This window comes from Naegleria fowleri (assembly GCF_008403515.1).
Source record: "Naegleria fowleri strain ATCC 30894 chromosome Unknown tig7, whole genome shotgun sequence".
NCBI classification, from domain to species: domain Eukaryota; phylum Heterolobosea; class Eutetramitea; order Acrasida; family Naegleriidae; genus Naegleria; species Naegleria fowleri.
In genome coordinates, this window is record NW_025407939.1 from 295345 (window position 1) to 308208 (window position 12864).

At 36.3% G+C, this 12864-nt stretch overlaps 7 protein-coding genes across 7 annotated transcripts; 3 read left to right on the forward strand and 4 right to left on the reverse strand.

Annotated features, from left to right (window-relative positions):
• Positions 1-50: 50 nt before the first annotated feature.
• FDP41_010844 (uncharacterized protein) lies at positions 51-1382 on the forward strand (the record flags this gene model as incomplete). Its single annotated transcript, XM_044701186.1, has 1 exon — positions 51-1382. The coding sequence occupies one exon, from the start codon at positions 51-53 to the stop codon at positions 1380-1382; it is 1332 nt and encodes a 443-aa protein (XP_044567578.1).
• A 70-nt stretch (positions 1383-1452) lies between these two features.
• On the reverse strand, positions 1453-2766 carry FDP41_010845 (uncharacterized protein; the record flags this gene model as incomplete). The annotated part of the gene is made up of 2 exons (XM_044701187.1): positions 1453-2447; positions 2694-2766. The coding sequence occupies 2 exons, from the start codon at positions 2764-2766 to the stop codon at positions 1453-1455; spliced, it is 1068 nt and encodes a 355-aa protein (XP_044567579.1).
• Positions 2767-4255: 1489 nt separating this feature from the next.
• On the reverse strand, positions 4256-5308 carry FDP41_010846 (uncharacterized protein; the record flags this gene model as incomplete). Its single annotated transcript, XM_044701188.1, has 1 exon — positions 4256-5308. One exon carries the CDS (start codon positions 5306-5308, stop codon positions 4256-4258), a length of 1053 nt encoding a protein of 350 aa, XP_044567580.1.
• Positions 5309-5387: 79 nt separating this feature from the next.
• On the reverse strand, positions 5388-8000 carry FDP41_010847 (uncharacterized protein; the record flags this gene model as incomplete). The annotated part of the gene is made up of 3 exons (XM_044701189.1): positions 5388-7319; positions 7392-7459; positions 7511-8000. 3 exons carry the CDS (start codon positions 7998-8000, stop codon positions 5388-5390), a joined length of 2490 nt encoding a protein of 829 aa, XP_044567581.1.
• Positions 8001-8172: 172 nt separating this feature from the next.
• Positions 8173-9117, forward strand: FDP41_010848 (uncharacterized protein; the record flags this gene model as incomplete). The annotated part of the gene is made up of 3 exons (XM_044701190.1): positions 8173-8334; positions 8478-8907; positions 9008-9117. 3 exons carry the CDS (start codon positions 8173-8175, stop codon positions 9115-9117), a joined length of 702 nt encoding a protein of 233 aa, XP_044567582.1.
• A 243-nt stretch (positions 9118-9360) lies between these two features.
• On the forward strand, positions 9361-11952 carry FDP41_010849 (uncharacterized protein; the record flags this gene model as incomplete). Its single annotated transcript, XM_044701191.1, has 1 exon — positions 9361-11952. One exon carries the CDS (start codon positions 9361-9363, stop codon positions 11950-11952), a length of 2592 nt encoding a protein of 863 aa, XP_044567583.1.
• A 102-nt stretch (positions 11953-12054) lies between these two features.
• Positions 12055-12732, reverse strand: FDP41_010850 (uncharacterized protein; the record flags this gene model as incomplete). The annotated part of the gene is made up of 1 exon (XM_044701193.1): positions 12055-12732. The coding sequence occupies one exon, from the start codon at positions 12730-12732 to the stop codon at positions 12055-12057; it is 678 nt and encodes a 225-aa protein (XP_044567584.1).
• Between the last annotated feature and the right edge of the window lie 132 nt (positions 12733-12864).

The window sequence follows — 12864 nt, forward strand, 5'->3', positions numbered from 1 at the left end:
TCAACCATAACGTCTTCTCAAAATTCAAATAAATCGTTGATTCCAAAAAAATGAAACAATTCTTAGCCTCGCAACGAGAAAAGAAGGAACAAGAACGAAAAGTACAACAACAAGCTCGGCAAGAATGGTTGCAAAAACAAAGTACGAACGTTCACTCCGAGTCATCATCGTCATCATTGAAAAATTCATCATTTATACAAGATAAGAGCAGTGTTGTTGCTTCTTCTCAACCGCAATCCAACGCTCTTGTCTATTCGGGTGCCAAATCATTCCGAATGAGAATTATTCTCTCTACCATTTCAAATAGACCTGTACAAATCAGAAATATAAGACCACAACATGGCGGAATTCGAGAATTTGAACGTAATTTCCTTCTTTTAATTGATAAAATTACAAAAGGCTCTAAAATTGAAATTAGTGAGGACGGTGAAACAGTAACTTATAAACCTGGAGTAATTGTTGGCAGTGGAATTGGTTCTCTTGTGTTTGATTGTGGATTGGAAAGAGGTATTGTTTATTATTTAGAAGCATTGATCTGTTTGTGCCCCTTTGGAAAGAATGCTAGTGACATTTTGTTGAAAGGAATTACTAATCATCCTTTAGATCCATCTGTGGACATGTATCGTAATTGCACACTTCATTTATTTGAGCATTTCACAAAGAAGCATGCTCAAACTGTTCCACCACAAAGTTTGCAAATACTTAAACGAGGTGCTGCTCCATTGGGTGGAGGTGAAGTTCGATTCGAATGTCCAATCGTTAAAGAAATGTTAAATCCCATTCAAATCATCGATGAAGGTATGATCAAGAGAGTGAGAGGAATTGCATATAGCACAAGAGTTGCTCCAAATATTAGCAATCGTTTGGTTGATGGTGCCAAATCAATGTTAAATTTATATTTACCAGATATTTGGATTCACACAGATCATTATAGTGGAAAAACAAGTGGTTCATCACCTGGTTGGTCCATTTATTTGCAAGCAGAAACAGATACAGGATGTAGACTATGCACCGAATATATTCCAGATCAATCGCATGAAATTATTCCAAACAGCGTTGATTTAAATGGTGATAAGGAATGGATGAAAATACCAGAAGATGTTGGTAAACATGCTGCCAAGTTATTGTTTGAAGAAATTCATAAGGGTGGTTGTGTGGATTCCATTAATCAATTTTATGTCTTTTATTTAATGTCACTCACGAGTGAAGACGTTTCAAAGATTCGAATTGGAAAATTGAATCCATATGCTATTGCCTACTTGAGACACATTAGAGATTTTCTCGGTGTGGTTTTCAAAATTTCTCCAGAACATGACACTCAAACTGTTGTGTTGAGTTGTGTTGGAAGTGGATACAAGAACATTGCAAGAAAGAGTAATTAAATGTGTTATTGAGCTGTTGTTGTAGGTCTTGAAACACAATTTAAAAGATCTTTAAAAGCATCTTTAAAATTTATTGAGAGGCAATTGCTTTTCCGATCGTTGAGTAAGGAATGGTCATGATTAAATAACCAAGGACCACAAACACCAACTTCAAAAGGAATACATTCCTCTCAGTATTGGTCATTGTCACGACAGTCTCCATTCTAGAACTCGTCTTACCATGACAAGAATTGGATCCACTTTGAGTGAGTTCACTTCTCAAAATAATCATTGTGGAAACATAAATGAAAAATCCTGAACCTAATCCCTTGAAAATAATTCCAAGCACTAAAAAGATAATCCTATCCTTTACAAATCTCACCAATAAAATTCCAATAAATATTCCAAGAGGTGTCATGGTTGAGAATATGAGCATGGTTGGAATGATTCGATTCCAAAATTTCATATTTGCTCTCATAGATTGCACAGAAATTGAAAATGCAGCCACCCATTTGTGTAAGATCATTGTACATATTAACACATAGGCATCAGCAATATCAACAATGACACCAGAAGTAATTCCAATCAGAATACTCTGACATGATAATACTGTTGAGAGAACATAGGAGGCCAATCTCTGTGTTGATTGAGTGTTGTCATGAGTATCCTCATTGAATGAATCCAAAGTTGATTGTTGTTCATCATGTGACTTGATCAGATGTGTACTTTCACCTTCATTCAAAGAACTTGTGATTCTCTTGTCTCTTTTAACTACTTTTACAGTAAATACATTCAAAGTGTTATGAATTAATAGAGGAATCATAAATCCTAAGGATGCAATCATGTAAGGAAATGAAGAATACTTGGAAATTCCATTTCCATTCAGAATCACACTTAATTGTTTGAAACTTTCAGCTGCTGAAGGTAAAATGTGATAAAAACTTGCAGAAATGAAAAATCCACCCGAAAGACAATTAATGAGAGCCAACACGATGGATTGAATGTGTTCGTTGCAAATGGTTGAACATTTAAATTTCTTGATGGCAAAAGGAAGAAGAGCTCCAAACCAAGCAGATAAAAAGACCACTGTGTGAAAGTGTGTGTGAAAGTGTGAGTGAATGTGTGTGAAAATGTTTAACATTCCATGTGAGTGTGAATGAAAAGGTTCAATAGATTCAATGAAATAATTAACATGGAAAATTGTTCACATGTGAATATTCAATGATGATGATATTACAGGAGGATTTCATTGTGTCCATATTAAAGATTGATCCATTGTGTGTTGTCCAAAACAAAATCATTTCACATTCCTAGGAATGAATGAATACCTACCAAGAGTGGCAATTGATTTTCCAATGAGTGATGTCAATGTTTCACCATTATTTCCCGTGTTTGGTGGCAACATGTTTCATCGGATGATAGAATGATCGGAAGTGTGCTGTAAACTTTTTCGAAAGGGATCAATAAGTATTGCAATATATATATATATATATACTACTCTAATACTACACGAATACGACGAATACGACTACTAGTTGTTGTTGGAATTTCATGAATAGTTGTTGAGCTCAACGGACTGATGGCTTCACCAACACACGTTTTTGAAATTCTTTTCAATTTTTTGGTTCAAGATTTTTCTAATCATCGTCTCTCTCTGAGTGCACACAAGAGGACACAATCCTGTGGTGATGATTCTCTGATTGGACATGCATGAATCAGGTGAGAAGATTACATTCTTTGTTTGTGTAGTCCATATCAAGTTCGTTGTCTTTCTTTTTATTATTATTCGAAACATAACAATGGTTCATTGAGGAAATTAAGTTGATGGAAAATATCGTCCAATTCTTGCTTTAACCTTTCAAAACTTCTTGTCCTATTCATGAATGTACCATCATGATCTTGTTGTTGTTGTGAATTCATAAATGTTAAAGAATTCTGACAAGTTTCAATTCGATACTTGACCAATGAACACACATGTGGTAACAATGTCAAGAAGGTACAATATACCAATTTTTGTAAATCACTCGTTCAAGAGCTGAAAGTTCAATCATCATGGTGGTCAAAGTGGAGGTGGTGGTGATAGCAATTATCAAGTCAGAGTGGTGGTCAAAGTGGTGGTGGTCAGAGTGGTGGCAAATGTTAAATAATGATAATATCTATGATCAAGAGAGATCCATCCTCTCAACAAATTGGTCCTTTGACTACGATTACTATGACTATCATCACTTACACCTAAAAATACATGAATTGTGAAGAGTCATGTGAGGTTGAGAGACTACAAATAAATGAATATATCTTCGAATGCACTTGTCAATGGCTCTCACAAGCGATGATTCAGTCTTAAATTGACCATCTCTATACGTTTGCCAAATCTTTTTCTTCAATTCCACAAATGCTGTGGATCTCTGTGGAGCATTGTACGATGGGAAAATATCCACAAAGTCCGGTGAATTGCATAAAAGGTGTGAAATTTCCTCTTTGCAAGGATATTGAGAAAGTGCAGAACAAATAATAGTCGAATCAGTTTGCTTCAATTTTCAAACATTGTTTCATCAACTTGTGAACAAGAATATCCACCCTTTTTTGGTAATACAATCTTATGGAATAATGAGTGTCCAAACAATTGGTTCTCTGGTAATGCATGTGATACATTGGAGTAGTAGTAGTTGTAGTTGTTTGACCGAAATGATTCTTCCTCTGATAAGGATAGGAATGAGCAAAACCCAAATGAAATCTTTCCATTTTGAATGGAAGATCAATTTTAAAAGCTTCCTGTGTGCGAATGCAATAGAGTTCAAACATGTCCATCATTTTCTGTAAATCTCTGGGATATACCAATTCTGTTTGATTTTCATCCATGACGATCGTACAATAGACACCACTCTGATACTTGATCAAACAAAAAAGTTCAGTAATTTCTTCTCTCCGGTGATGACCATCATTCTCTTCTTCTTTGTTTGGAATTCAGTTAATTTGACAAAGGGATGAATTTGAAAGAATCGATTGTAATAACTTCGATGATTACCATAAGAAAAATCAATATAAGGAAAGTAGAGGTTCTTGGAATTGGTTTCATCATCATGATCATCATTGGACAATTTATCATCATCGCAGGCATGACTCCAACCAAATTTCAGAAGAGAATATGCAGTAAGAGGCTTATTGGTTTTAAAGATCATGTCCACGAGTAAGGACTCGTAGATTTTTCCATACTTCATCATGATCACTCCTCGGGGAGGCAATTTAGTCTGCCAATTTTCAACTGTATACAGTAGTGGTTGTTTCAGAGTTTCTTCTTGTTTGAAATAATTGTTCTGCATGATTTTATGAATTGATAACCCTTCCTCTCTTGCTTGAGTGTTGGCCAATGATCGATTACTTTTGATCATCAAGAAAAAAAAACGAAAAAGAATGAAATTTTTGGCATAAGCACAGCGTGTCGAGTTTTCATTGAAATTGGTTTCATAAAAAGCATGATCAACGATCAGACTCATGAACTCATTTCTGCAACTAATTTGAATCATTTCTTTGGTGTACTCTTCATTTTGATCGAGCGGAATTAATGATTGACCATCCGATGAATAAATAGTGAGTGTACTACTTTGTGATTCATTCAGTAAGTGATTTAGTCGTTCTTGTCGTTGTAACGTCCACCACTGATTGGTGTTCAATAGTTGATGTTTCATTTCATACAATGTTGGAAACAAGTATTTAAATTGCAAATCCCAGAGTGATTCACAAGTGAGAATTTGCTTTCGCAAGGCTCGATTCGATGAATGAGGAGAACAGAAAGTTTGAATCATTTCTTGAGGTGAGAAAAAATCTGGAAGGAAATAATTCAGAAAGAAATCTTTCATTCCATGTTGTAATAGGAATGAAAAGATGCCCTTCTTCGAATTGGTTTTAGAAAGACAGTCCTGGTGATGATTAAGAAGTGTTAATGACATTTTTTTCGTAAACTTTAGAGAGTTCAGCAAAGATGTCAAATGTCGTGGTAAATTATCCTCTAGAGTCAACCAACAACACTCAATCTTTATTAAAATCTTGAATGTACTTCTTGTACTCGTACTGTATTTTGGTGGGTGTGATGAGACTGGAACGGAATGGTGGATTATCTCCGTAACAAGCAGAGACGATATTTGTGAATCTACTGTAATAAAGTAAGAGTTGTGTAAAGGTCTTATTCAAAATCTCCTTTCCAGTGTTGAAGTTTGAAAAGTTTTGTAAAATATTGGAGTTGATGTGACTAATTCCTTGTTTCCAATTCTTGTCGAAATCTTTTGCAAGTTTCTCCATTTCAGCAACATCCACCTTGGTTCTGTTTTGAATAAAATTCTTGTTGGCGTCTCCATCATTCTTACTATTTACATTTCCTAATTTAGGTTCAGTTTGTTTTACAAAGGATATCAAACCAGCATAACATTCTGTTAACTCTTCTTCAATATATGCACTCACTTGAACGTTTAACAATTTAGAAATTGCTGTTCCATCAGCATTCACATCAATCTTGGAGAGAATAAAGTGATTAAGAATCAAATCATATGCATTGATAAGGAATACTTGAATTTTCTTTGCTTTGGTACCATACATCTTTTCAGAAACTAGAGCCAGCTGTTTTGTAACAGCCTCACGAAGGGACGCAAGTTTGTGTTCAATTTCTTGTTTAAATTTTGGAGGATTATCTCTATTGAGAGCATGAATGGAGCAAGCAAGCTCTGCATATCTCTTGGCAAGTGTATGTGAATCCTTTTCTTTTGAGACTAATTGCTCTGGTTTTGTGTCTGTGACAGACTTCAAATTCATTTCAAATATTTCATTAAACTTTGGAACTAGCAACTTGTGTACTTCATCAAAATAAATGTCCAAACATTTCATGTTTCTCTTTTCCATGAGTGATGAAAACATGAAATTCAATCTAATCATTAACATTAATCCGATGCAATCAAATGTCGATGAAATGAAGCCAATCCATGTATCCTTTAAAAATTGAAGAGATTTGCTGAAGAGGGATTCAAACATTTTGTCATTATTGAAAAAGTCCACTGAGAAAATATACTCGCTCGTTGCTGTGTTAATCAAAAGGATGTGAACGGATCTGAAAATTTCTTCCATAAAGAATTTTTTGTTTTGTTCAATGGCAACTCTTGCAACGATGGGAGAATTCAAATCGGTAGCATTGTCTAATACTTGAGCACGATCTGATAGGGTAAAAACTGTTCGATTCATTTCCTTTGTTGCATCACCACTCTTATTTGGAGTTCCTAATCCGACAGTGGATGCCAACATGTTGGTAGTATATTGAAGTGGGTTAATCACAGTCATCGTGGTGATATTATTTAAGAGAGATACAGTAGGTTCAACGAGAAGACTTTGTTTCGTTCCTACTTTTTGTTCCAACTTGAGAAGGGAAACAACATAGTTTTTGAAACTGTTAAAATAGTATTTTCCAATTATATCTTCATAAACGGCACAAAGTTCCTCTCCTGTCTGTGGGGAATGTTTAGCTGCAAAATCATAATAATACTTTTTCTTGAGAAGAAGCTGTTTGATGAATTGAGTATTTGTTTTTGGTTTCTTCAACTCGTTCAATTGTTGTAAAAGATATGATCTAACTTTTGAAACTGCCTTTGTACATAGTCTATCTAAAAGAGGAAGCATATCATCACAAGCCTTGATTGGTTTCTTGACATCATTTTGAATAGCTGTAATATAATCTTTCTTTTCATCTAATATGAGAAGATGTTCTAAATATGAATCACTAACTGGTTCGTCACAAATCTTTCTTGTCAAATCTGGAGAGACAACAAGCTTGTCCACAAATACAGAAAGTTTTTGTTGAGCGGACTCTCTATTACGTTTTTTGATGTTCATGGTAAATGATTGGTCTCTCAAAGTTTTAATTTCTTCAGAAATATTTCCAAGCGATCCTTGGAAATTTTGCAACATGTTTTCCATTTTCTATTGTTGTCGTTCATCCATAGAGTAGCCACATATTACAGAATTTATCATGCTTGTCGGTTAAAGACGTACCTCTAAAACAGAATCACATTGTTGCAATTGAACGTGTAGGTCAGCAAGTCTTTCACTCTCTTCAAGATCTAAAATTTGTGTCACAAAACACTCACAAATACCATTGTAATAATACTTACAATCATCAATGGATTGAGTTTCAATTTTTCTCAAATCATCTTCGATGTGTTTTGAATATTCTCTCAAATCAACTCCTTCTTGAATGGCTTTCTGTACAAGTTCGTCTTGTTGGAAAGCATTCAAATCAATCGTATCCAAATCACTTATCAATTCTTCAAAATCGTCATTGGTGATATCCAAGTCATTTACATCAAAATTAACTTCGCTAACACCAATCACTCCGCTTCCTTCGATCATAGACGTGGGAGATCCAATTCCATGATGTTCCACTTCACTTCCAGCTGTTGATGATCTTCTATCACGCGTTGAGTTGGTTGAAACTCTCAAATGGATCGCGTCTGTGTTGTTATTGTTGGTATGAGCCTCATGATGATCATCGTCGTCTTCAAAAAGACCCGACAACAGACTCTTTCTCTTCTTGTCGTTGGTTTCATTTCTTCGGGTGAAAAAACTCATCACCTGACCTGTGTATCGTAGGGTGGTGTCCATGATGCTGCTCTTTGTTGTTGTGGTTGTGCGGCACGGACCTTTTTTGATGCAAAATGGTGGACGTCAAGAATATTTTTAATTAGTTTTTATTTTTCAAAAAAAAATATTTGCAATGATAATGGACGAGCCAAATACTTCAACACCTCTCCAAAACTCGACAAGCTCTCTCCGAATGAAGAGCACGTTCTCAACACAAGATGAACAATTTATGGAAGAGGCTTTAAATATGGCCAGAAAGGCATTAAATGAATTTGAAGTTCCTGTTGGTTGTGTCATTACCTACGAAAATAATATAATTGGAAGAGGTTACAATAAGACCAATCAGACAAAGAATGTAAGAGTCGTGTGTGTGCAATTTTATTGCTAAAACACGGATTGAAATTTGATTTTTTAATTTTTTAATTGCTGCAATTCACAACAAATCTCAAACATGTGAAACAAATTTGGTGTATCACTGTTCTTTTCACAAAACGTTAGGCAACAAGACATGCAGAGTTTGAAGCATTTGATGACATTTTCAACAACTTTTCTCACCTCTTGACGGATGCTTCTTTCTTTACAAAATGCACACTCTACGTTACGGTTGAGCCGTGTGTGATGTGTGCAAGTGCATTACTCATATTGAAAATTGGAAAAGTCATTTGCGGATGTATGAATGAACGTTTTGGAGGTTGTGGATCCGTACTCAATATTCACCAGCATGGAATTCCTCATACGAACTGTATTTCCAATACTAGCAGTGGTGATGATGCAACGGTCGACCATAATCATCTTCTTCATGACGAGACATCACCAATATGGAAGGACCAAGACCACTCCAACAACCAAAATTGGTATACCTATGAATGTCTCAATGGATTATTTGAGGAGGAAGCGATCGAAATTTTGCAGCGATTTTATGAACAAGGTAAGTACCCATCCACATTCGAATTGAAGTGGTTATATGCTCGAGCATTTGAATTGTACATGGTCACTCCATATTACCCCAACAATGGTACATCCCTTAGAAAATCCTTCTGCCCCAGTTCCCAAACCGAAACAAAAAGGATCAACTTTGGAGATGGGACTTGAGAAATCTACAAAAAAGCCTAAACAGGACACTGAATATACTCACTAACAACAGCAGTTTACTGTGATTTTTTTAGAGCCGTCTACTGTTGTGCGAGGCTGAAATGGTCGAAATATTGATACGGTACTACTGATCGACCATACCAAGCATTTCCGCTTTGGAATCTGCAAGTATTGCGCCCTTTCTGTGAATTTTCGTCCATTTGAGGTTGGTACATAATATACGGCAAGTCTAAAAAAAATCAAAACTGCTTTTTTGCACATATTGAGCGCTCTTACACGCGAACACAACATGGAACAAACACCAGGCTCACCACCACAACAACAGCAACAACATCCAAAGTTATTGACTCAATCATCGATCACTTCAACTTCATCAAGAAAGCTTACGGACGAGGATGAGGATTGTCATTCAGTTAAACAAATTGAGGTTCTAAGCAATCCTCTCAAACAAAGAAAGGAATCTCAACGAACTCTACAGTCTGATTGCTCATCATCCTCACAATCAAGCCTTTTTCAACCAAAGTTTTCAAACGTAACCAAACAAACTAGCAAAGCAAGTCTAAATAACAAGAAACCGAAAATGAAACGATCAACTACGGTAACAGGAAGAGGTCTTATATCATCCAAAAGCTTTGTACCAATAACGCCGATAGGAGTAAGACCAACAGAACTTGAAAGCAAGAAACCACGCACTCATTGGATGCCAAGAGTGTCCTTTCAATGGGCTTCTATGTTCATCATGTTATGTATGGTGGCTTTTTCCTCCATTTCAATATGGACAATCACCTTCGGCGTGCATATTTCCTTGACGCAGAAAGATCGAAATGACTCGCTGCTTGACAATACATTGTCCACAGGAAGGACCGTACAAGAAATGCTGAAAAGCCTTTCACGTGAGGCAAAAGACTTACAAACATCCCTTTCAACAATTGATATTGTTGGACCATTGCGTTCATATTCTCAACTTCGATCAATTCAAGCCATAATCACACAAAAAACACTAACCCTTGGCGCATTAGTGGATGGAATTTATGTTTCATTCTACAAGTCAGGAGATCTTCTCTCGATCACCCCTTCATCAAAAACAGAATCGTTATTTTGGTTAGAAATGTACATCCAGTCACTAAGTGGAAAAGAAAATTTCGGAAAAGAATACTCAGAGGCCGATCTTTATTACTGGTTGAGTAATAGCACTTTTGAGATGACCCCCAAATCATCGAGGATACACTCCAACATTGGAACTTCAAGTCTTGAAGCCATGTGTTATGAAGCCTCAAGCACACTTGAGCCCAAACTTACATCACCATTTGCTTTTGAATATTTCAGTTCTGACAATATTGGTGCTATTTCTATGAAGCTTTCTCTCAACTCAACTGATTATGGGTGTGTAGGAATATTGTTGAGCAAGAGCTATTTAGAATCCCTTCTAAAGCCATCGTCAACATTTTCCACTATTCAGGGATGTACAGTCTTAATGAACAAGTCTCCGATTGCTTCCTACGATTCGCAGATTGACACATCATTTATTGAAAGTTATTCTGGAAAAGTGGCTCGTCTTAATTTGAACACTATTTCAACCGCTGACTTTACAGCTCTTAATAGCTATGAAAGTGGCATATACTGGAATATTTTGTGTAAAGGATCATCTATAGATTGGAATTATTTTTATATGGCTTTAGTTATCATAGCTGTACCCATTTTAACGTTTTTATGTGTAGCTTGTGTTTGGCTTTGTTATAGATTTGCATTCTTCAAGCACATCAAACTTCTGTCACAAGGGTTTTCTGACATAAGGAAACTAGATCTCGAATCTGATACAGTGATGAAAGCTTTAGAATTGAAATCTTTCTGCTCAGAAATCATAGAAATACGCAATAACTTCAGAGATATTCACACGAACATATCATCATTTACGAAATATGTACCAGTATGCGTGTCGCAAGAAGTTATTCAGAACAAGAAAACAGCTGTTCTAGGACTGGAAGACATTCTATGTGTAGTTTCTTTTCTGGACATCAAAGATTTTACTTCATACAGTGAAAAGCTAACACCTAATCAGCTTGTTCGAGTAATGAGCGATGCTTTTGAAGGATTGTCAAACTTGGTTGTTGATGGAGGAGCAGTACTTGACAAGTACATTGGAGATTGTGTAATGTCATTTTATGAATGTGGTACTGGAGGCATGCAAAATCAAATGAAGACAGCTTGTCAAGTTGCCATTGCTAGTGTACGATTTCTGAAATCCATGTGGAAAATATGGCGTCAGGAGGGTTTGCCTTTATTAGAATGTAGAATAGGTTTGAATTGTGGACCTGTTAAGAGAGGAAACTTTGGAAGCAATAATCGATTCCAATACACAATTTTGGGTGATGTTGTCAACACAACTTCTCGGCTAGAAGGACTAAACAAGCGATACGGTACAGAAATACTTGTCTCGGATCCAATTTACCAAACTGTCAGCCAGTTCCAAATGTTCGAAATTGAAGGAAGAGCTCTTCAAGTCACAAAGAGCGAGCAGCGCCAATTTGGATTGTTTAAGAGCCTGAACTATGCTGATATCACTTTGGATGAGATGATTTTTAGGAGAGTTGACAATGTTGCAGTCAAAGGCAAAGATTCATTCATTCCCATTTATTCACTGGTTGATAGATGTGATATTCCTGCAAAACAGGCAGAGGTTTTCTTTGAACATGACTTGCCAATCTATAACCAAGGAATACACCTTCTACTGGATAAGCTTGATGTGAGAGGAGCTCTAGCAAAGTTTGAAGAAATTAGTTGGAAAGACAACTTGGTAAGTCAGAAAATCCAGTTTTGCAAAGATTTGTTGCAAAGGAGTGAGTCCGAGTGGACTGGGTTGCTCAAACTAGATGAAAAATGATCGAACTATATACTGAGGTCTGGTAAAAAGGACCCAATGTCACATTCCATAAAGAGCCTCAAGAGATTTTTGTTGTTACAGAGAAATAAAATTTAATTGAAATTATTTATGATCGTCTGACAACGCTTGTTGAACGGGATAGTTATGGTCCGATGGTTGCATGAATTGTTGTTGGTGCACTGTTGGTGAGATTTGAGCTAAATTTTGTTGTGGAAGCTGAACAACAGCAATGGTTTGGAGTGGTTTCAAGTAAATCTCGATCGTTGGAACCATTCTTGGTACAACATATCGGCCATTCGAAACAATATCCATGAAACCTTTGTGTTCGACAAACAATTCGACGTTTCTTCTCAAATATTTGGTTTCATTCTCCCTTTTGATGATTTCTCTCAAAGATGGCTTTACCCTTTGCTCCAAAGAATTTGTGATTCGACTCTGTTGAAGAGGTTGCATCATCAAAATAATGATGATCATGGGAAACATGGACAGACCCATAGTTGGAATAGCTAATGCAATGGATAAACCAAGGATGATCAGATATGCAAGGGTGTATGATTTGCTGATTTCATAGTGTGGAGCCAACACCGAGTTCAGCTGAGAAAGTGTTCCATCAATGTCGGCTTTTGAGAGTGAATATTGAGAAAGAACCAGCTCAGAGGCGGACTCTGATCCAAACCTCAAGTTGGATGAGGAAATTGCCTCGAAAATGGTTGTGTTGCTCGAGTAGGGTGATACAGGTGGTTGGTAAGTTTGTGGGTTCACCACGTTGGAGTAATACATTTTCTGGGGATTGAAATGAATTGAGCAAGAAAAATTATTATTTTTTATTGTTTTATTTCTTCTCGCTTTTTTGTACGAGTTAGGGTGGCGAATTTGCTTCTAAACCCTTTCCATCCAGTTTCTAGTGTCAAA